The 25357-nt window shown below is 36.2% G+C and overlaps 2 protein-coding genes across 5 annotated transcripts; one reads left to right on the top strand and one right to left on the bottom strand.

Moving 5' to 3' along the window:
* Positions 1-163: 163 nt before the first annotated feature.
* LOC126816684 (DNA polymerase nu) lies at positions 164-18484 on the top strand. 3 transcript variants are annotated; one of them, XM_050543411.2, is made up of 23 exons: positions 164-591; positions 1580-2564; positions 2672-2718; positions 4179-4354; positions 6496-6690; positions 7580-7621; positions 7774-7889; positions 8326-8435; positions 8612-8733; positions 9252-9464; positions 9651-9734; positions 9852-10007; positions 10789-10972; positions 11186-11266; positions 11386-11500; positions 11854-11936; positions 12137-12208; positions 12512-12571; positions 13145-13255; positions 13434-13503; positions 15728-15795; positions 16731-18193; positions 18235-18484. In XM_050543411.2, exons 1-22 carry the CDS (start codon positions 423-425, stop codon positions 16883-16885), a joined length of 3414 nt encoding a protein of 1137 aa, XP_050399368.1. In that variant the 5' UTR covers positions 164-422; the 3' UTR covers positions 16886-18193; positions 18235-18484. The 3 variants fall into 3 exon arrangements, with proteins under 3 accessions (XP_050399368.1, XP_055955841.1, XP_050399369.1); XM_056099866.1 differs by having other exon boundaries at positions 16731-18484; XM_050543412.2 differs by lacking the exons at positions 164-591; positions 1580-2564; positions 2672-2718 and adding an exon at positions 2781-2874.
* On the bottom strand, positions 15971-23375 carry LOC126816688 (uncharacterized). 2 transcript variants are annotated; one of them, XR_008787703.1, is made up of 3 exons: positions 22988-23375; positions 18235-19364; positions 15971-18193 (listed from the first exon to the last, which is right to left on the bottom strand). XR_008787703.1 is itself a non-coding variant. In XM_050543419.2 (2 exons), exon 2 carries the CDS (start codon positions 19353-19355, stop codon positions 18324-18326), a length of 1032 nt encoding a protein of 343 aa, XP_050399376.1. In that variant the 5' UTR covers positions 19356-19364; positions 22988-23371; the 3' UTR covers positions 15971-18323. The 2 variants fall into 2 exon arrangements, 1 of the variants encoding a protein (XP_050399376.1); XM_050543419.2 differs by having other exon boundaries at positions 15971-19364; positions 22988-23371.
* Between the last annotated feature and the right edge of the window lie 1982 nt (positions 23376-25357).

The following is a 25357-nucleotide window of genomic DNA, read 5'->3' as shown; positions in this document are numbered from 1 at the left end:
GGGTTCGAAAATATTTTTAAATCCAAGTCACATTTGAAAAGGTTTACGTTAGGCTTTTCAAATCATTTAGTTGAATTTCTCCAATTTTTTAAATTGGGTGTGTTAAGATGAAATTTGTATCATCAATTAATTGGAATACTGTAAAATAGTACAATTTGTTGACCAGAATAAAGATTGGGACATATTATTCTGTTACAACAAGAATGGTATTGAGCCTTTAATGAATCTAATGGGCTAATGATAGAGAATCCAAAATCAGTTCATAATACGGTAATCATATTAATTATGCCTGGACAGATTCTTGAAACTGTGGACTAGTAGAACTAGTGCCTACCGTACTATTTTTAAATCATTACATTATTTTCCATAGTTTATAGATTCTGGTAAATGCTGCATGTTATTGTGAGAAAGTGGACTTTAGTATGATTAATTCTTTTCGGAAAAGTGCCATCCAGGTTTGGGGACCAAAAGATAATCCACCATTCTTCAGAAAATATTCAGATATTTCGGCAGAAAATCAGCAGTTTATATTTTGGCTAAAAAAGGAATACGAGAGAGAAGAAGACGAATATTTGACGTACATACAAGAAAGTAAGCTGGCTTTAAAATATTTTGTTTGTTTGTAGACGCCGTGAAGTCAGAATGATTATTGTCAACGTCAACGTAAGCTACTTAGTACTTCAGTACTTGTGGCGAGAAGTTTCATCGCATTTTTTATGTTATTGTTTGAGATATCAATCGTTATGGAAAATTCAGCCCATGAGTAAGATTGGAATTCTGCTCCCATTGTTCTGTCTATATTAAACATAGACGAGACCTTGTTGAAGTACTTTTTTTTATTCCACTATCTACAGAAAGTAATTACTAAATAAATAGTACCGTGAGGAAATAATTAAACCAAGATTAAAGATACAAAATGGTAGATTAGATAAAGAGCTGGCAGTTCTCACTATAATATAGTTAAAAAATAAACTAGATAATGTAAAGGGAATTTGCTGAAAATTTAAGTCAAATTGATCCACTCTGGACCGCGATTTTAGCGATTGAATTTTCAGCCTATCCTCGATCATCATTACTAAAGTCAGTATAAAAAACATAGTCTCGATTAAACTTTTCATGATTAAATCATGAATGGAAGTCGAACAGCAAATCGGACCTAATCCAATAAACATCGCAGGCTAGCGATGACATCGAGAGTTGATTAAAATGTCTGATTAATAATTTAGATAACATTCCAGTCCTAAAGAAAGACCAGCAATAGGCAGATTTAGCTCTTGCATACTGTATATTTAATAAACAGGCCGACTTCCTTCAAATGTTTCTAGTTTACAAAAAGTTAATAGTAAGACAGGTTCCAGCAACCTACCGTTCCGGAGTTACCCCATGGCCCCATTTGCAAAAAAACTTCCATCCACGATAGATTCTACAGCTCCCCGCCCCAGAAAAACAAAAACAATTTTGATGTGAAGTATTTGGAATAGAGAGGATGAGCACTCTTTTAATTTTCCAAGTTTACCTTCTATCTCTGGCAAAATATGGGCTTATTTTTTATGGCAAGCGCTTATTTCTATAATTCTAGCTTCAAGATTCTCAAACAACTTTGAAATTCTTGACTGTAAACATTATTTGGACAGTAACATTTACTACCAGAAACAACAAAACCAATATCTACAGGGAAGAGAATCAAGTAACAAGAGTGGTAAATTCAACGGATCAAGTCAAAACCAATCTCAAACTGAAAGGACTAAAGCTAGCCAAAATGCAACCCCTCTAACCGTGTCTACTCAAATATATAAAGATCAGAGAAAGTATAATCGTATCCATAAAGAATTGTTTCCCAACGAAGAAAAAGATGAACGGCTTAGTAATATTGATTACATGTATTATGAAGAGTTTATGACACCAATTGATTTATGTTTCAATGGGAATCCAAACGAATGTCACGAAAATCATAGTCAGTATGACAATTGCAGTTTATCAGATTCATCTTGTGAAGCTCGAAGAAGTTTGCCAACAGCTTCACCAGAACATGGGAGTGAATTCTGCGACACTCCTTTTGGCCAAAATGTTTTCAATGCGATTCATATTAACGACAAAGACAGTGATATAGCAGATCACCACAATTCATATTTAGAAGATTCACGAAGTATGATCTCCCTTAAGGATAACTCAAGCTATTCTTGTTTCGACCAAACGGAAACAGAGGACAAAAGATATGATGACATTTATAGAGGTTTGATATGCCCCGGTGCCGACTATTTAGATAGAACTAGAAGCAATATGTTACCATTGTTAGTGAAGGATAATCCCATAAAATATAATCTGGATGCAACTGAATATAAACACGAATTGTCGGACACTGTGTATGACAGTAACTACTGTCATAATAGGGTAATACCGACATTTAATAACCAAAATAGTACCGAAAATCAGATGGTGGAAAATGAATTTCTAAGCGTCGATGCAATGATGCGATCACCCAAGGGATCATCACCTACAATTGACAAAAGTAATAAAACAATGTCCTCTCTGTCTAGAAAATTAATTGATCACCAACAAATAAGGTATTTTATTTTTATTTTTTTCATGTTGTATTGTTAAGTTTAGTTGACGGATTTTATTGATTTGAAATGCATCTTGCGATAATTCAATAAATTCTTTTTCTTTAAAGACTTCAGTTGAAGAGTCACACCCACCAAAAAAAGTGTTCTGGGAAAGGTAAGACTCTATAGTTTGCAATATTATTTTGCACTGCTTCATAATGTATTCCACCAGTTCCTGAATCAACGAGCACTCACTTGCATTATAATCAGGAAGCGAAACGACATTGAAGAGCGATAGGTTTTACCGTCGAGCTCTGGTCGAAATCATTCGGTAAGTTGATATATATGATGTAATGGTGTAGGGGTGTTCCCACTTAGCCGGCAGGCTTTGATGTCAAATTTCGCCGTTAATCCTAGAACAATGGTGTTATAAACTATAGTCCATATCTTTTTTAAGACTAAAACTGTATTGATTTTAACAAATTTAACTTTTATTAAATAACATAAAATAGCTTACACATATAAAAATATATTGATTTTAACAAATTTAATATTTATTAAATAACATTAAATGATTTACACATATAAAAATGCATTACAATTTACACATTTAACTTTTATTAAATAGCATTATATAATTTATAAATAAATGTCTTACAACATAACAATCATTTTACAGCCCCACTAAATAGGAAATATTTGTTCCATACCGATTTACACTTAAAGAGCCATTTAATAACTGTGTTTTCAAATGTTCAATTCTTGTATCAAGTTGTCGATATTTCTTAACTCGAGGCCTTTTGGTACCACCAAATTATATCTGTGAAATGGTGATTTCGACATAGGATTGTTTTTGTTTTATTAAGTTAATGAACTTGTAAGAGGGATTAGGAGCTCATTAACGCTGAACACTAGTGAACAGTTCTTGAGTGACTACTTTTAAACAGACTATAGTTTTAAGATCAATCAAAGGATTAACAATCTGCCGGCTAAGTGGGAACACACCGTAGTAATATCGGACTTCCTTGTTGTGTTCCTTGTGATCATAATAAAACTACAGGTTAGATGGTTTCTACAACTTTATTGTTAAACTAGTTGGCTTCCAACGTCCCTCGTTCCCAATAAAGCATAGGATAAATGATGGCTGCTTGGAAATCTGGGTGAGCTCTGATCAGTTTCGCTTAACACCCTCTTTTATAACCCCCTTATTTCTGCACGTTATAGACTGACCTTGGCGTTAATTTCCTTGGAGTAAACACCCCATTCTTCCAAGACCAGGGGGGAGAACATTACCTTATTTGATCTATAAGACACATGTCATAAACAGATACAATTTGATGAATATTTTGACAATGGTAAGAATTTTACCAAAATATCATTGTTTTTTTATATATTAATATGTCATTTACTTTCATTAGTACGTGGGATTTGACTCTATAGAAAGTGTTAACCAATAATTAGTTAAAGATACACTACGGTCTTAAGGACCAAAATACTACAATGACTGACAGAAGACGAGCCTCCATTCCTATTCGTTGCTAAGGAAAACAGAATCTTATGATTTAGAAAACCGAACAACAAATATTATTAAAAGACCGGAGGCAAGTATAGCAATGCTGTATGTTTTTTCCCTAGAAAAAGACAGTGAAGAAAGGAAATATTTCATGAAGGGTGAAACATTAACAAGCAGAAATGAATTGAAAAAGTCCAGGACTTCAGCGAAATCTAGCAAAAGATATACTGGAAATTCAAATGCGGTTAGCGATTTTAAGAAATTAAAAACTCATCCTTCGACAGCTGTCCAGTTACAAGTATTTATATTTTTTTTCTCAACTCTTTCCATATCGAAATTCTTATCCGTAGTTTATACTATGCAGTAGCGGTTCCGTTGTTTGCTCTTATTTGAACAAGCTATAATACCACACTATTAAAGCTGAGGCTTACACAAACGTTTCAGTTTAACCAGACTCCCTCAATATGGACATCTTAAATTTTAAGACAGTGTCGGGAAAAGATTCACGAAGCATAAAGTTATGTGCAAGACTGCAAGTAACTCGGGGCTTCGGGGAGACTACCGTAAAATCTTTTGAAAATTTACTCCCTGTAGATGAGCTAGATCCAAACTGGAACCAGTGACTTCGTTGCCTATGTCTGGAGATCGCTAAAGAGACCGAATTCAGCGCGCTACACATGGATCTATGGTGTCTGATTGGTATGTCGTGATGTCGCTGTGTCGCCCTTCATAAGGCATTACGACATTTTAACCCGACACCACGACAACCCGGCATCACGACATTTTAACCCGACAGTACGATGTTGCGTAAAAATGTCGTCGGGTTAAAATGTCGTGATGTCGGGTTGTTGGCCATCGTCCTCTCAATATACAGTATGATTATGTGCATTGATCCTGGTGTTGGTCAAGAAAATTCCCTGGGATTTTGTAGCGTGGTTTCTCTCTGTCGGTAGTGCATCACGAAGGGTCTGGCAAAGAAGAGTGTCTAGTTGTGTAGATGGGACAAAAACACAAACCCCTGTGTACTCATTGGCGTGCACATTAAAGAACCCTTCACAGTTGGAATTCGATGGAGAAATGTCACTGCCCCTAGAAAATTTCCGTCAACGCACACTGCATGTCGTATGCCTATCTTCAATAGTCCGATTGACGCCAAAAAGTAGGAAAATTATATGAAATGACTATTGAAGATAGGCATACGCTATGCAGAGTGGTATGACGGAAATTTATTAGGGACAGTGGTATTTCTCGGAGGGTTTGGCAAAGGGATAATGTATAGTCGTTTGAGTGGGACGAAAATTCAAGGTCCCATGTACATATTGTCGTGCACCTTGGCAGTTAAAATTAAATATATATGCCGTAGTGCCGCTATCCGGGCACAGTTTCCCTCATAGTACACTGTATAGTGTATGCCCTTCTTCATAAGCCCACTCGGAGCAGAACAGTAGGACGTTAAACCGCATTTCATTTAATTTTCCTACTTTTCTGCACCAGTCGGAAATCGGACCATTGAAGATAGACATATACGCTATGAAAAGTGCTATGACGGAAATTTTCTATAGACAGTGCCAGGACGGAGGGTCTGGCAAGGCATAACGTATAGTCGTTCGGGTGGGTCGAAAAATTGACAGTGGAATTCATTATAAGAGTATGCCGTCCAATCTACACGGCTAGACACTATTCTTTTCCAGACCGTTAGTCCTGCACTACCGACAGGGAGAAATCACGCTGCAAAATCCCGGGAAACTTTCTTGACGAACACCAGGATCAGCGTTACATAATCATACTGTATATATTTAGAGGAAGATGGCCGACAACCCGAAATCACGACATTTTAACCCGAAATACGACATTATTTATGCGACATTACGACATTTTTAATGAAGGGATAAACAAACATCACGACATGATACCAATCAGACACCATATGGATCTGATAAAGAAAATGAAGAAATCAAAATAGGAAACTGACCTTCTCCTTTTGTGAATATTTATGTAGTGGCCTGTGCATAACGAATGATGACTGATGGGATGTCTGTCGTGAGAGCCATGTCAAGTTGTGTCCCAGGATTCGATGTTGTCTTTCCATTTCACTTTTGGATATTTCTATTGTTTTCTTGGTCAGAGGTTGTTGCCCACACTATTATCCGGTACCGACATAAGTTCAGTAGGGTTATAAATGAAAATGTCCGATTTATTAAGATAAAAATAGTCAAAATATGAGTAAAACGGGAGCCCAATCTTAATATAGCCCGTCTACTCAACACAAACCAGGTCATTTCTGGACTAATAACATGGTATATTTTAATTTTTTTATGATCTAAAGCGCAGGTGTTAAAACCACTCAGCGACTCATTCACGTTCATGAGAAGATTTTTTGTAAAATGGGAATAATAGATAAATATGTAAGTTTTTAATGTAATTATTATATCTCTACAGGTCGGTGTAGACAACAGAAACGAGACAGAAGTTTTATATGATACCAGATTTATAGACGTTTCTAAGCTGCCTAAAGATGGTAGAATAAATCTTCAAACATGTCTATTACAGGCTGACAGTTTGTCATTCACCATAATATATAACGATGGCAGCACTTTAATAACAACAGGTCACCAACAACAAGAAAATAATAAAGTATTTGTAACATTGTCTTTATTGTTTCCGAACAAGCTAATAATAAAATTAAATTAAAAACTCGCATTCGTTTCATGAACATTGGTTTACTAATGCTTTAGTTGTTCACATGGCGCTGATATTGAATTCCAACTGCGAAGGGTTCTTTTACGTGCACGACAATGTGTACACAGGACCTCGGTGTTTCGTCCCATCCAAACGACCAAACGTTGTCCCTTGCCAGGCCCTCCGTCCTGCACCACTTTCATGGGGGAGCCACGTCGGAAAATCCCGATGAACTTTCTCGGTCAACACATGGATCGAACACGAACCGCCAGGTTAGCGAGCCAAACTCTTACCCCCTGAACCACCGTGGTCCCTGACTCCTTTTATGAGGACATATTCCAAGATCGTTAAAATAGTAAATATTAAAGTAATGGTTTGATGAACGTGTTATATTGCTGTAGACTTATTGAATATGTACGGACAGGCCAACGAGATACCGGTTCGGAAATCATATGCGCAGACGGGGTTGGTTGGTTATATTGCTGTAGAATATGTACGGACGGGCAAACGAGATACCGGTTGTGAAATATTATGCGCAGACGGGGTTGGTTTTCTAACTTGGGAGAACGAAATAATGTGATAATGAAAGCATATGTCAAGTTTGATAAAAATTCATTTATGGAAATAAAAATATATCATTTGACAGGATAAGAATCGGATTTATTAGATATTTGCGGATTGTATTTGTGTTTGCACTTATCAATGACTAAACGGTTCCGTTTACGAACAATGAAATTAAATATTGTACGTAACAGAAGTACAAGATCTACATCTCCCCGGTTGAGGTACATATATTATACAATTAAGGATACATGCAATCAGGACATTGTATTATTACTTGCAGAAAAAGTTGACGAAGAATTCTGGTAAAAGTATAGACAAATGGGTAAGATACATGGGTCCTTATTTCGACAGAATTATATGAATTGCATTGAAGTTGATTATGATAATGAAGTCCTCCAAGGAGATTAATGTTCAGTAGAATATTTTTAATGTAAGCTCGCAATTATTTGAATCGAATTTTAATCTGATTTATAGGCAAAGTGTATATGTGGGGCAATAAGAGGTGGCCCTTTTAAAGAATATAAAGATCAACTTTTAGTATTTCCCCTTGAAGATGAAAGTGAAGAGAAAGAATACTTTAGCTGGTTTAGGTAAACACATTTTCGTTTGTCGAACATAGGAGTAACGTATTTTTATATTTTTCTAGAATAGGTCTAATATCTGTTCCTTGAATAATGATGGTTAGCTTTATGTCCTGCGCACGCAATAGATTATTTGTAAGCGATTTTGCGTCAACGATAATCGTTGGTCTGTAATGCATTATTCTGTCTGACGTTTCGTCTTTTAGATGTGCTCAGTAGTGACAGGCATGTTTTATATGAAAATATGAAATTAAATGAGGTTAACTTCTTACATTTCTACATCAACAGACACACGCCAAGCATCGTGTTATAATAAAGGAAATTTTTCTACGGCCTGTACTTACTATGATTTCTTACTGTCTTTATAATGTGGATTCATCAGTGTTGACAGCAAACAAATTACTGAAATAAGATATAAGCTTATGCTATATGTTTATATTTTCAGAGAGATGATGCTGAAAATTTTTAAGGAGAGAGAAGTTATTATATTTGATGCCCAGAGAATAATCATAACCCTTATTGAAGTATTCCACTTACAAGATGTCCACAAGAAAGGTAAATCAGTAAATTGTAAATAGGTAGTATAGTGGTGCCAAATTATATGTATACTCATTCTTAAGATATTTTTCATAACTTTTGAATGTATCGTATTTGACCTTATGGTCGCGATAGGATTTCTCCGCCAGTACTATTTTCTTTTAGAAAGTTGTTATTTGTAATTTATCATTTAGAGACTGAAAACTGGGATATTCAAGATCCGTTATTAGGTGTTTGGTTGCTGGATGCCAATAAATCTCCTAAAACGTTCCTGGAAGTTTTACGTTTTGCCAAGTTAACACCAATTAATCACAGGGTATGTATATAGTCAATATATATATTAAATAATATTGTTACAAGTTGTTTCCTAATTCAGAATAAGTGTAACACCCAGAATCTTTAACTTGTGTGGCTACATCCATAGCTCTGCATCCAGTTTTTCTACCTTCTCGTTTAATTTCTTGTCAGGTTATATTTTTAAACTTTCAGAGGTTTTTCAGTTATAGGGTCCCAAATTCATAATTTTGCGTTTGGTTTCATTAAGGTTTTTGTATTAAGGACACACATTTTGGAACTGGTATCCCCTCTTTTACATTTTGAATTGTAAAGCTTGGGAACAGAGTATATATCCTACCGGAGTTTTTCAATGTATTATTTTTAAAGCTATATCTTTGTCAAGTTTACAACAGATGCACGTATAAAGGAGACTTGACATGCACGTCTTTTAGTTTAAAATTATAATAACGGCTTTAAACCATTTATAAAATCTCGCGAGTTCATTGTTTTATGGTAACCCTTGACCCGTGTTAATTGATGAATTTGTTTATACAACAGGTGGTTGGTAAAGAAACAAGCTGGTATATTAAAGCTAATCTATTGCTGATGATGGCGGCCGTGAAAAAAATAAACGCTTTATTAAAAGAACAGAATATATATAATCTGTATATATGTGTTGAGACTAAACTTATACCAATATTGGCTTGTATGGAAACAGCCAGATTTAAAATAGAGATGAGCACGGTTGCTAAATTCTCTGATATTTTGAAGGTAACTATAATTCATATAATTTGTAGACACAATTTTCGTGGAATTTAATACCTAGGTTTGTTGCCCATTTTCAAAAAAACAAAAGGAAATATCTGTGACCAACTAGCAAATTGACCATCAATTGATTATCAATGGTATCATTTTTTGAGAATGTTTTTTTTTACAATATTTTAAAATAATTTGCAGAAAAAATTACTGAAATTGGAAACCCAGGCTTTCCATGCCACTGGTCATAGTTTCTCTATAAATAGTCATCCTCAACTTCGTCAGGTATATATACATTTACTTTCATTTCTTGTTTATATTTTCATTTTGTGGTCTGATCAGTGTATGTTTATAATGGATGATTAATATTTTTAACTTGGGATGAGTCAAATTATGTTTTAGGTGTTGTACGAAGAATTGCAGTTAGATAAAAAGTTACCATCAAATTGTAAAATGGTAAAAACAAGTGTAGCTCACCAAAAATCCACATCAGAAAGTATGTTATCTCAGATGGCAGCGTATCATCCATTACCTAATATAATACTTGAATATAGACAGGTATTGTAACAGTCTGTTTTTACGTTTTTAAAATAGATCAAAATAAGATTGGTTATTTAAGAAGTCCACTTTTGCCAGAACTGCAGACAACTACAATGTCAGTATGCCCATCGAGACTTTAAAGCCATGAATGAAGTAACACAAGAAGACCATAACCTATTGGAAATTTGCTTTCTTAACAAATTAGAAAGAAAGAAAAATGTAGTCCACAGTGCTTAAATAGGTGTATTATATAGGATACAATGCCTAATTTCTCTAATCGTAGACGGGTTAAGGATACTTTAAAGATACATTATGTAAGATTTAGATAATGAACTGGCCGTTCTTGCCGTATTGGTTCCAAAAAATATAATACAAAACGAATATTTCGAAAATTTCATTCAGATTACTTTATTCTTGGCCAAATTATCACTGTTTGTAGTTTTGACAAAAGGTGTGCTTTGATTGTTTATTATCGTAACCACGGTACTGTTATATTCGAATCCTGGCATGCTTCTGCATTGTTAAATTAAATAAAATCATTAAATGGCCGAACCGTTCTAATTTAGTTAAAATCTCGAGTAAAATAGCATTGAGAGTTAATTATGGTCTTGTAATGTTAATAAATGTCTAATTAATAATTTATATAACATTTAAGACCTAAAGAAAGACCTGCAATAGGAAAATTTAGCTCTTTAATAATGTATCTTTAATGATATTAAATTAAAAAAATTGAGATGTTCCTTAAACTAATTGTGTGCACAATATGCCAAAATGTTATGTACGTTTGTGTTATTTGTAGCTACAAAAGTTAAAATCTACCTATGTTGATGGAATGGTGTCATGTATAGAGAAAGGTTATTTATCAACACACTGGGATCAAATAGCAGCTGCTACAGGCAGATTATCATCTTATCATCCTAATATACAGGCCATACCTAAAACATCAGTTACTTTAACTAATTATATGGACAATTTTATAGAAGGTTAATACATCCTCTTTAAAATGTTTAGTTTATTCAAATCATATGCCGTGAAAGATATTCCCAAATACTAAGCCACTTTTCTCTAGAACAGTTAAACTTTTCTGTCCACTGTCAGATCAATCTGAGCGTCGTTGTTAGTTTTAAAAGTACCGAAGTATTGGTGGTTATCCTGGATATTGGTATATATATATATATATATTCTTTATATTGCAGGAAAACATGATGAATCTAAAATGGATATTTATGCAAGAGAACCATTTATAAGCCATGATGGGTGGGTTCTTCTAGCAGCAGGTATTATCTTAATCTAAATAATCTAAATTGACATATCTCATGTAAATTTGTGTTTATAGGAGAATATGATTTTATTTGCCTGGATGGATAGTTTATTTTGTTTATTTCTTATTTTCAAGATTTTCAGCAGGTTGAGTTGAGGTTATTGGCCCACCTATCTAAAGATGAACAACTATTGTCAATATTTGATGATGATAATTGTAAAGATATATTTAGAACATTAACGTCACAGTGGTAAGCATCCAGTATACAATTAAGATCATTAAGAGGCAATAGGCTGGATGTTAATTTAAGGGAGTGTGGGTAATTGGAGAAGAGCAAAAATAATATTTCTAAGCTATATACCATAGAAGATCAAAATTTACTGTTTAATACACTGTTTTCATGGATTGTCTGGGAAGATTTGCATAATTATTACCTACATTTTAAGACCCTTTTATTAATTTTTATGAAATTTGTGGACTTTTGAACATAGTAAGTATTTCAAATGTTAGTTTAATAGTAAATTTATCATTCAGATTTTCGAGGATTGCGTTGAAGATTTGCATATAGTTACAAACAAATTAAAGATGTTGTTTTTTGTGCAGGTTATGTAAAGCCTATGATAAAATAAGCCAAGTAGAGAGAGAACAAACTAAAAGAATTGTTTATTCTGTAATGTATGGTGTAGGTTAGTATGAATTACTTTACACAATAATAAATCAATTATATTGTAGAATAAGTGATAAATAACAATTCAATTCAGTTCAATTCGATTCTTTACAGGTCCGAATTAATGAAAAAGAAACTGTTTTTTACTTTTAAATTATTGAATTATAATTTACTGTATATAAACTACATTACACTTTTATTGAATCCTTGTCATTACAGGGAAAGACAGATTAGCTGATTATCTCAAGGTGTCGCCAGACAATGCCAAAGCTATCATGAACAGTTTTCTCAGTTAGTAGGAAGAACAATTGTTAGAACATTCAGAACATTTACAGGCCGACATTGAGAACAAAATGAAATTTATAAGAACTTTTATCACACGACAAGAAAACTAAATACCTACTGGAATCTCTAGAGTTTTTAGTCGTCTTATCCTTATTAATTATTTGAATTCCGTCTGCCATTGAGTGTGGCCATGCTTTGTAGTATTATTAAAAGACATGGGAATTTTTTAATTACATATATGTATAGCCTGTATTTTATTATCTGTCCATAACATTTTCGGCGGGATTACAAGTCTGTTTATTTTTTCAGTCAAGTTCCCTGCCGTTAACAGATTTACTAAAACATGTGTAGAATTCTGCAAAAAGAATGGTAATTATATTTGAGATATATTTGAAAAATGTTTGAATGATTGCTAAATGATTAGGAACGCTTCGAGGCTTGTTGATATTGCAGAGGTGGGTGAGGCAGAGTATCTAAACTTATTATATATCACTTCAATGCTGTCTAGGGTGTCTCTTATCTCCCTTCTTGATCGGACGGGAGCGATTCTTTTTGGCACAAAGCATGAAATAGTTGAAAAAGGGGATGACGTTAACGTTACCTAAACCATGGTGGTTTATAGATAGGCGGGATTACCGGTAGGCTTAACGTAGCTACGAGAACGTAACTAAAAACGTTGAGATATCGGAGGGTTGAGAGATGAGGTTTTCTTATCTAGGCTTAATGGAGTAGGGCTCTTTTGTAGTCAAGAAAAGCCTGGTTTGGTTGCGATGTGGATGGGGCTCTTTGATAGGGCGAATTGGGTATAAGACTTTGCTGTTTTATCGCAGAGTTAGTTGTTAACGAAATTTATCCAAACGGGTGCAATTGTTTTCTGTTTACACACTGTCGCATCTTGTCGCATCATAACTAATATTTTAACTGTTTTTTTGTTATCTTCAGGTTTTACATCTACAATATTTGGAAGGAGGCGATATGTACCAAATATACGTAGTTTCAACCCTGTGTTACGAGCCCAAGCAGAAAGACAATGTGTAAATTTCTGTGTTCAAGGTAACTTGTATTTTTTACATTTTGTTTTTATGAAGAATGAAAGCAGAAATTTAGCGATCCAAAAGAAGTGACGTTTTCATCCATTTGATTAAGTTTACCAATATAACGTAGATACTGTATATAGACCTATTTGGTGTATAATACAGATATTTTCATTCGTTCTATTTTTAAATTTCAGGATCAGCAGCTGATTTATGTAAGTCTGCAATGATTAAAGTAGAATTTGCACTCCAAAATTTTAATTCCAGGTACGTATACACCATGAATCAAATGTTTACGTTGTACGGTACCTAAACGCACTGCGATATCCGAGCAAAATTAATGTCGAAGTTTAGACTGTTTGATCAACAGTTCTTGACAGTAGTCTAACAAAACACGCAATATACACAATAGCAAAATGGATTTATCAATTTGGACGGTCCGGGTTGGTCAGAGATGACGCTTGGAACCGTTGCGCACCTATAGGGACAATCGCTCGAAGCGTATAAATCTACTGCTAACTATTGATTTATATGACGTTTGTAGGCACCTAGGTCAGACAATTAGTTGATAAGGACTTAAAATCTGGGACAACTGTCTTGCAACTTGAAATGTTTCATATCTTGACTGTATTGTAGCAGACTTGTTATGCGTAGGATGTATTAAAAGATTTCTTTTTTTTGCGAGGGGGGGGGGGGGAGATAACTGCGCTCCGCTCTGTATAAAACTTGTGTTGTGGTCCATGGTTTTGTCTTAAGTCGGGCTGGTCCTACAAATCACCAATGAGAGGATTTCTTTTGTTAATGAACTAACGTGTACGTCGTACGGTATCCCGATGTCCAGCTAGACTGTTTGATCAATAAGTGACCGACAAAAATAGATATATGTTATTGATATATACTATTCAAAAAAAGTAGGGGATATTTGATTTTTAAGTGTTATTAAAGTCACCTAATGAAACTGACGAAGAAACAAATGACAAAATGAAATGAATTTCACATTCATCGATTTATTCCAAATGATCGTTAGACTAAGTAAGGCACAGACTGACCATTATAAGGGTAAAATGATACCCGGGGTCAAACAGCAAAGTTACCACAGCATCACAACCAAGTCAGTAACGGGTAAATACTCCTCTGTTTGCCAAACAAGCATTGATCCGACGTGGCATACTCCTAATGAGACGTCTAAGGTCATTTTGGTCCAGATTGTCCCATTCCTGTTGCAACGCAGCAGCAAGTTCTTGGACATTGGCAGGACGTTGTTGACGTTGACGTAACCTCTGTCCAAGCATGTCCCTGACATGCTCGATGGGGGAGAGGTCGGGACTCAGTGCTGGCCAAGGTAATGTGGTGATGTTCTGTTGTTGGAGGTAACCTGTAACGATCCTGGCCCTGTGACATCTTGCGTTGTCATCCTGGAAGATGAAACGGCGGCCATGACGTCGTGCGAACGGCACAACATGGACTGCCAAGATGTTGTCCCGGTAGTACTGGCCTGTAACACGCCCTGCAACAACATGTAAAGCCGTTCTTCCAGCAACAGTGATGCCTCCCCACACCATAACAGAACCACCCCCAAATCGATCATGTCTGATGACGTTAACGTCTTGGAAGCGCTCGTTTCGACGACGCCACACCCTCCTACGTCTGTCCAAAAAATCAACAGTGAACCTTGACTCATCTGAAAACATCACATTGCTCCAGCGTCGATTATCCCAGTGTTGACGATCCCTACACCAACGACGTCTTGCCTGAATGTGATGATCTCTCAAACAAGGGATCACGCGAGGACGTCGGGCGCAAAGGTGACCCCTATGCAGTCGATTCCGAATCGTCTGGCCACTCACTCTCACACCAGTGTCTGTTTGAAGACGAGCGCTGATCTGATTTGCTGTGATGACACGATTTCTCAAGGCCAAGGTACGGATAAATCGATCCTGGGCTTGAGTTGTCGCCCTTGGTCGACCTGAGCGTGGTCTGTCCTGTACAGATTGTGTATCACGGTATCTGGACCATAGCCTGCTTATGACAGACTGAGAAACATTCATCGTCCGCGCCACAACCGCCTGTGTTGTGCCGATCTGTAGCATGCCAAGGGCACGTAACCTTTCATTTTGGGTAAGCCGACGCATATCAAAATTTGTTTTCTGGTCACTAAAACAATTAAACTGATGTTTCCACCCTGGAATTCAATGCCACAATGACTGTAACATTCAAAGTCAGAGTCGTGCAAATCTTGGGTTGGACCCCCATGATGATCCCAAGCATCACCTGCATTCCATGCGGTAGCTATTGGTGCGTTTGGGCGTCACATGTAACTGGAAATGTTTCTTCTGTTAGGTTCTATAGTGACTTTTTTCGTAGTCATTTGCATATTTTAGTATTATGCCCCCAAAATCAAATATCCCCTACTCTTTTTGAATAGTATATAATTATATCATATACTACTCATCATATCATGACTTATATCGTTATTATAATTTTTGTACAGATTGCTGGTTCAAATTCACGATGAGTTAGTCTGGGAAGTGCCCGAATCCCAGATAGCAGAAGTTACAGGTAATAATTAGTTGAGATCTTTGTGGGTTGTGAAATGCAAAATATAAAAAAATCAAATGGGATGTAACGTAGTATTGTTCTAAATAAAGCAAGCAAATGAAGGCGGCGTGGTCATTTTATGTTGAATTAATGCCCCTGTCACTAAAAACTTGTAAAAAATAAAAAATCTCCGGTCAGTCAGGGGTTTTAATATTTATTTTTTCAACATTGCTGTTAAATGCTGCTGGGAGGGGTATATTTGTTACCAGGCAACACAACGTTTCCTTCATTAGTTCATCGTTTGACCATAAAATCTGACCATCAGAAAGCTTTATTATTATTAACCTCTACCACCGCATGTGTTATTGTAGGCATGTTTTAGCCAGAGTTAGTTAAGAGAAAAGTTAGTTCAATGGACATATGGATATTAACCATTTGTATTTGTTAGAAAAAGTATCAAATCCTTATGATACCTAAACCGGGCTAAGATAACGGTTGCAAAGAGCTAAAAAGTTTTATTCACTAAACTATTTTTGTCTCTGACTTGGGGGGTTGGATGGCTGAATGGCTAGCACGTGCGCGCTGTATCATAAAGTCTGTCATTGAGTCAACTGGCGTGGTTTCGATTCCCCAGTTGTACGTGACAAGGAGTACGGTCGCCTGTCCAACCTCGTGGGCTTTCTCCGGGTCCTCTGGTTTCCTCCCACTGCTAAAGACCCCTACGCGCAAGCGAATTATGGAAATAAAATTGAACCATATGTTAGTCCCGAAATGACCTAGTTTGTGTCGAGTGAACGTTAAACCCATTTCTCTCTCTCTCTCTGACTTGTTGACTATATTGTGTTAACGCCTAAAACATGTTAAGAATGTGCATCACAATTCGAACAAGCCAGGCGTATTGGGAAATCATATATTTTTATTTTAACCCGGAATACATATTTGTGTAATGTTTGTAGAAATTGTGAAGAGAATAATGGAAGATGGACAAGAATTGTGTCAAGATATTGCCACATTAAGTGTACCAATTGCTGTTACGGTCAGCACAGGAAGAAGTTGGGCTCATTTAAAAACGACCCTTTTTACACCTGAATTAGAATGTCGTAACAGTTAATGTGTAGCTGTCTGTAACTCAAAACATTGTTAAAAGGATTTTAGTAAAATTAATAGAAATTCATTCGGAGGTGATCAGTTGTCGAAGAGAAAAGTAGTGGATGTAAATGGAACACAGATGAATGCTAAGGGAGAAAGCTAAATCAAAATTTCACAAATGTGGACCTATTTTGAAAAAAGAATCATCCAAATGCAGGCTAATTGTGTATTACATGTATTTCTTTGTCTGTTATATATGCGAAGTTATATTAAATAAAATTTATTATGTATTTTAAGGTTCAGTTTCAAGAGGAAACCTATTTTGCAAAGAATATGTAAACTTTGATCCTAGCCTATTCCGATAGTATACTTAGATTGGCTATTCAATTTTATAAAATTGTTAATATATCTAGTATTTGTTTGTAGCCCTATAGTTTTGCCTTTAAAATGTCAATGCAATAAGACTAATTTAAGTCAGAATAAGCTGTCGTCATTAAATCAGTCTTTTATCATACTAATTGTTGAATATCTGCATACAAATTTTGATGTTTATCTCCCCTTTTAGTTATGACGTGGACTTGCCCGGCCTTTCTTCGTAATGCTTCAAGGTCTTAAGCTGGAATTTGATGAAAATCATTCCACAGTCGTAATATGGGTAAATACAGACCCAGTTCCGAGTTTTGTCACGACTGGCCTACGTTTATAGGAATTACTGCAGAGATCTCTTCCATACTGTCAACCGATATGATCGGAACCCACTACATATCCAAAGATAGATGAAGTTTTTACTTTAGTGAAACTGAAAATTATATTACAAATGACCAATTTTATTAAACCTTCATCATATAAAAAATTAGTTGGTGTTTCTACTGCAGATAGTTCCTTTGGACAAGCATTTAAGAAAATTAATCACTGTTATCACAGATCTAATAAAGGCTAAGTATATATATTATTATCATTATCTTTTACATTAAAAAATTGTTATAACATTTCATACATATTAAATTAATTTTGAACTGGCAATTTATGTTTTAACAAGGTTTTCAAGAACATCGCAGATACACAAACTTTGCAAAAGAACTGTTCTAATCTATTTGGGAGATGAATATCGCAATTACATTATGCCTGACAATGTACGGACAATAATAATTATGAACTATTTATATTCATTATCTATTGAATGTGACGGAGGAGCACGATTGAGAGTCATCATTTTGTTTTAAATAATGGAGAGGAGAGTGGTTAAGTCAATATGATAGATGGAGTGCCTGGTTTAAGTACATATATGCTAATTTACAAATTATAGTATTAAATGTTACGATGTTAGTAGGTATTTACAAATTATAGTATTAAATGTTACGATGTTAGTAGGTATATTCATTTAGGTAAGTATTTGGTTATTATTATTATCATATATTTAATGAAATATTTCCTGTATTTATTTTGAATATGTGTGGATTTTAGTTAACCGTTAAACCTTCTTTTCTATCAGCCACAGTCCCCTCCACAATATCCCTTCCTTCTTCAAAGCCAGTAACTAGTTCTCTAATTCTTGTTCCTGCTTCTGTCTTTGAGCCCTTTTCCATGTCGTCTATTGTAGTAACAATGCTCCAAATATCAATAACAACAAACACGGCGCTCGTCATACTAAGTCCAAGTCTTGCTGTTTGGGTTAATTTACCAGGAGTCAGGAAAACACCCTTAAGTGACCCTAATAGTTCCTTTTCGCCTAACTTGGCTATTCGCCCCAGCATTAGTTTCTTAAGATCATGCATGCGTATGTTTCCAAAATTCGGCATGGAAATTCCACAAGTTTCCACCAAACTCATGAGTAGATTGTAGGCCATGATAGCCTCGGGGCTTTTGGTTGCTTTTAAAACACTGTTCATTAGAAACAGGATATTCTGGATGGCACATTTTCCTAATTTAGCCTTCTTAAATAGTATGTTGGACTGATTTGCGATAACAAGCCAGTCATGGTCTGAAAAGTATGTGGTTTCAATAAACTTTTCCAGTTTTCCTGACATTGCTATAAATTTATTCATATCTTGGATAAGCTTATCTGTGTATTTTTGATCGATTTCCAAATGATTTTGAATTTCCTTGCACCTTGAATATGTTATACCATATTCTGTAAGAGATGCCCCAAACGCCGTTACACCTCCAGCAACACTAGCCGCAGTTCCGCCCATCGCTAAGATAGCAGAGAGACCGGCTGTAAATGGTGCTAACATGCCAGCAATAAAAGCCACGCCACCGAATGCACTAACTGTGGTGCCGGCAAGTGATGCTACGTTTACATTGGAATGGTGTTGGTCCAGGTCATCGGCCAGTGCAGTAAGGTCTTTAATAGATTTATTTCTAACATAAAGCCATTTATCACAAGTAAAATAAAATGAAGTTGCTGCGTTTTCCTGTCTTTGTATGAGTGCCAAAAATGTTCCTGGTAGTTGGCCTTTACTTACACAGTTTCCTCTATTTGGAACCGACATAATTATTGTCTGAAAAATAAATATGTATGGATGTCATGTGAATATTGTTGCAATTTGGTCAAAATATTTTACAATATAAAGCCCCCCCCCCCCAATTCCCCAGCAAGCAGCATAGTTATCCCTCTATCGATAGTGCTTAAATAACCAATTTGCATAGTCTATAATTACTAGGTGTTATATAATTGTGTGATCCACTTTTGTTTAAACTGGGAAGTTTTTGGGAGTTCAAAATACCTCAAAAATAGAGGGTCGCCCGACTATCATATCCATGACAGTCAAAAGTTGACTGGCAAACAAACGTTTTTAAGAATGACGTTTTGCCACCCCTGGTTTTTATGCAACAAGACAGTCAATAATATGTATTTTAGAGTCACAGTGATATGTTTTAGAGGCAAAATGGATCTTAATTCTGACGTACACCCTATTCATGTTAACATGATATATAGGCTTTCTGTCAGCAAAGACCGCCGGGATCTAAGTTTTAAAACAGTCATTCTTCATTATTGCAAGAATATCTATCAAGTAAACGGGGGCATGCAAGGCCAATGTTTTTGTCACTCAGATGAAACAACTTTTACTCTGAGGAGATACCCCCTCCTGCTTCCGGTACTGGGCCAAAATAATTTTGTCTTGGAAACATTTTTAGATCCAAATTATTTAGGCTACTAAACACCTTTTAATAATCTCTTATATTAAAGATATAATATTACCACCCTTTATAATGAAGCTTATATGAAGTTATTGAAGATGTTTCTAATATACCTCAAGTTCTTTTTTAGTTTAATGATTTATAAATACGGTTTCCTCTTATTATGTTCGCACATTGATTTGGGGTGGAGACATTTTACCCGAATGTCATCAGACACCGATTTAGCTAAATATACCAAAAAGTGACGTTCACAGTTTTATTTCGAAGGGTATGATTATTGATAAAATTAGCTAGATTCTTAGTACTACTGACTATAGATTAACATTTATAATAGCTCATAATAATATATTTTCTGAATCCCCTGATATTTGAGAATATGGTGCTTTTTCAATCAGGGGCGTACATAACGATTTTGCTTGGGGGGGGGGGGGGTGTTTAGCCAAAATGCGACCGACTGATGCCCATACCCCTAGTACGAGTGACGCAGTCAGGAGCCGAGCACCACAGGTGCGAGTTTTGTAGGGGCCCTGTGCAGTAGCCCCGTGCAGTAGACAAAATCTCGAGATCTGTCCCTGTCAATTCCGCCTGTTTTGCAAGAGTTGACAGAACTTTTGTATAGCCTGACGCCCCACGACCCACACACTAGTGCCAGTGGTACTACTAACATAACTAGGCAGATCAGTATAACCGTGAATATGATAGTTCTGAGACAGTATAAGACATCAGCGCGAAAAAAATTCAGATGTGTAACAGAGCTTTTAATTTTTGGGACTGGGCCTGACAATTTTATTCAATGTCATGGCAAATGGATCCAAATTCTCGTTAACGAGATATTGAGAAATGGGACAGAATCTTGTGGCCTATCTGTCAATGTCGCCTGTTTTGTGAGAGTAGAACTAACAATTCTACAGTCTTTTGAACCACGACTCACTCACTAGTGGTACTACTAACTGGGCGATTCACTGTAACTGTGAATATGATAGTGATGAGATAGTATAAGACAGAGAAGGAGTTGAAGAATGATGGCATAATGGAATTGAGCGCCGATATGTAACTGAGCTTTTAATTTTTGAGGACTGGGCCTGAGGGCACTTTACCTCAATGGGGCGCTTACTTGGTCTCTGAAATGCCCTGGACTTTGGGGAGAGATTTTGCAGAATTCTGATGTTCAGAAAACACCTCATTAATTCATTTAGTCTGAGACCGACTGCGGTGAGCACTTTTTTTTGAGACCGACTATTTTTTTGCCATGGGGTGAAAAACATTTTTTTCAAACATGATAAAGTTGACAAGGTTATTTTATACTAAAGTTTTGCGTGAGTAGAGTAACGTGTGCAGTGAGCACTTATTTTGATACCGACTGCTCATATCTTACGACCGACTGCACTGATTTTGCGACCGACTAGTATTTGGGATCTATTGCAAGGCATTATTTGTTTACCTCATTAATTCATTAAGACGGCGATGCATAATTTTGAGACCGACTGCAGTGACTGCACTTATTTTGAGACCGACTATTTTTCTACCTGGGGGAAATTTTGTTCTTAGAACTACATACTCACAACAGAATATGAGTGAAACACATCATTTTTTCAAACATGATAAGTTGACAAGACAAGGTTATTTTATACTAAAGTTTTGCGTGAGTAGCGTGACGTGTGCAGTGAGCACTTATTTTGATACCGACTGCTCTTATTTTGCGACCGACTATTTTTTTCCTGGGGGGGTGTACCCCCCCCCCCCCCCCCACACACACATTTACGCCCCTGTTTTCAATTATTAAAATCAGTTCACAATTGTAAAAGTAAATAACTGAAAACACAGTTGATATCCAAACGGTTTCAGCGGCGAATCAGTTGTTTTTCGTACAACTAGTTTCATTATGTATAGCAATCGTTTTGGTTCTGTTATGCATGATCTTTTTCGACGTTCCAAAATAAATATACAGTGCTAAGACCACCTAATGATAAATTTTAAATGTTCTTATTATTAATTAGAACAGGTTTCGCTTTAGTTTTTCTATTTTACGCTGACATTTGTTGCTTTAAATCTTCCTCGTGCAAAAATGGAAAATTTGACCCTTTGACCTCCGGGGTCACAAAGAACAAAGTTGAATTTAGAAAGTTTACATTTTTTTTGAAAGGGTGACTACTTTTCATCATTTTTAGCATGTTTTCATGATACAAAGAATGATTTCGCATTCACTTTCAGTGCAAATGACCTCATTTGACTCCAAATATGTCGAAAACGCCCCAACGGCAGACTGATTACTACACAGCAACGTATTCTATGGAAAATTTTGCTATAGCAAAGTTGGGTGTGCTTGTGTGTCCATTTGATGGACCCCCATACCCCCCCCCCCACAAAAAAACCAGCACTGAACCTCCAGGCTATATTATGTAGGCCAACTATATTTATAATTTTACACGTAATGTAATTATTCAAAGGGTGTAATTGCACTTAGATTGTAAGGTATTGTAAGCACAGGCACTTGAAGGGATTAAAATAAAATATATATAGTCAAGCAGTAGTAAGAAATTTTATTTTAATCGTTTCAAGTGCCTGTGATTGTAAGGTATAACGTTGAGCATAGGTGATTTTTAAAGTAGGACTATATTGATTATTCAATATTCGAGATTTGGAGAGAAAACATTGAAAATGATTGGTGACCTTGAGTTGTCAATTTCCACTGGATTGCTTTGTGTCACCCTGACGTATCAAAACTCCTCAAAGACATCAAACTATTCAAACTTGGGTGTAGTTAAGATGTTTGACAGTGAGCTAAATTCCCGAAACTGGTGCTGACAGGTCTATGTAATTTAAATTGCAAATACATACATAATATACTACAACGTAGTACAAGGAAAACAGTCATGTCAGCCATTGTGACCGTCATTTCTGCAACATTTGTGAAATACGACATACTTAATGCTGGTGTCTAATTCCTGTAGAAAGCACGACATAAAACACACGACATACTCACTGTTCATCTATACATGTAGCCTTAAATGGAATAATGTTGAGTTTAAGTCTGGAAATAGAGCCATTCGATTAAAATCTTTCACAGCGTCCATTCGGCGACAAATACCGCCCTATCCTATAATTGTACAGCATTCTATTTATATCATGACATAAAACAGGTAATCCTGTTCAATAACATTACACGTATGTATGCAGCCTTTAAAGAGAGAAACACGCTCTGAATATCCAATTGGCAATTCCGAAACTATATATATATATTTACTTTGTGTCTATCCCGTGCGGTCCGACAGAAACAACATTACCATTATGGAACCACAGAACTGTATTACGATCTATGATGAAACATGGAAAGGTAGGCCCACGTCGTACCGAAACTTTCGGAGCGAGTTTACATATTAACTATGAAATCGAGTTTAACTCCCCACTTTCCTGTACCGATCGGGATATTAAAACTTTCGGAGTGAGTGTACTACAAATTGACTAGAGTTTGATTCGCTGACTCCGTAGGCCTATCGTTGGACACCTCCCTCTCTGTTCGGTTAGGAACAAGAATATGAAACAGCTACATCAATTAAACAGAAACTAAACTACATCAGGAATATAAACAATAACGTATATTTCAACCATTCCGTCCATCTGCCACGGCAGTGGCTGAACTCGGGTGAGTCCATTCGCCGATCTCTCTCCTCTCGTCTTTCCCTCGATTTCTCTCTGTCAGCAAACTGATGGTTAGGCCTATACCCTTTCAACTGGGTCTACACACAAGGTCATCACAATATATGGAATTTACAAGTTATCTTAATTTCGCTGACTGATATAATTGTCCACACACGTGGAATTGATTAATTATTTAGAACAAAGTGTATATTTGAAAAGCCCATATATATTATCAAAACCAGCTGGGGTCAATAAGTTCAGTGCATCTAAATAATAGTTCGTGTTTTATAATAATATTTGGCGACAGACAGTATCTGGTCAAATCTATTTATCTCGACGACCAGTATCTGAAATACTGCCAGGCTGCATTTCCGGCAGTCTATTTCTTAAAATGTCGAGACGAAAATATTCATTCACTTTGATTTACTCACTCCGTTTGACACTTTCGTCTCTGGTCGGATCAACTATATAGTGATCAGGCGACAGGCGCGGTAACTGGTCAGCTCTATTTATCTGATCACTGCCAGACTGTATTTCTGGCAGTCATTTTTTCAAAATGTTCGGTGAGAGGGCTTCGTTGAGATCGCAATTCCGTTCGTTTGACACTTTCCACTCTGGTCTGATAAACTAGAGGTCAGGCGACAGGCGGTATCTGGTCACATCTATTTTTCTCGACGATCATTGCCTGAAATACTGTCAGACTGCATTTCCGGCAGTCTGCTTTTCAAATATTTCGGAGGGGAGGCCCCCTATACATCTAGTTGAAGCTCTAACCTTTGCCCCCAACCTTGGACTTTGCCCTGCATGTCCCTCCAGCCATCGATGGCTGGTGCCGCCATAGTTCTTTTAGTGCCGCCACTGAACTGACTTAACCGTCCCCGGGTGAGAAGGGGTACTGGTAGGTGCCAAATATATTAAGTCTCCAAATCGATACCTCAGGGTGATCCCTGACTGCTGTCTACAAACAATGGACATTTTAGAACCATGGCCGGCAACATTTATTGGTGGCATTGGTGTGGTGTTTTAACTTAACAGCTATGGGTGTGGTAACTTCTACGTGCTACCGCGCCGATCGGGGTAATGTGTATTGCAGACCTACCCTTCCCATCACCTGCAATGGTGTGGTATAGTTGGTAGATTAAACCTGCTTAGTTCGGGGAAATAGATTTCTTGATTTATAACACCAGATAGGTTTTAAATAAGTTTATATATTCCACAACTAACACATGTTACAGTTAAAACAATTAAATAAAACGCGTAGTCGATGCTGGTTACTCTACATGTATATCAAAACCATGACCATGACCGTTAAACACCAGTTCTGTTGATATTACACATAACTAGAACATATAATATATTTATGCTTGGCAAGTGATGGCCCTGAAAATATAATAATTGCCATTATACAATCCGTAACCAATAATTCTATTGGCTATACAATCCTACAATTTTACCTTACAGTATTTAAATTACATATATACTCAGCCAAATTAAAAACTTGACACTGATGAATTTCAAATTTTTTTTTCAGGTAAGTCAAATAAATTTTAAAGTGTTTCTAACGATAGTAAGTAGTAAGAAGCCTTTAATTTCATAAAATTGTAAAGTCACGTGGATCACGTGACTTTTGAGCATATAAAGATGAAAAACCTGAAAAACACGTGCAAACACAAACTCGTGAGGTCAATCGATGCAAGTTTGCTTAAACTGAACA

The sequence above is a fragment of the Patella vulgata genome, chromosome 3, assembly GCF_932274485.2.
Source record: "Patella vulgata chromosome 3, xgPatVulg1.2, whole genome shotgun sequence".
In the NCBI taxonomy this organism is placed as follows: Eukaryota; Metazoa; Mollusca; class Gastropoda; family Patellidae; genus Patella; species Patella vulgata.
The sequence above is the reverse complement of the archived record's forward strand: the minus strand, read 5'-3'. Positions and strand labels throughout refer to the sequence as shown.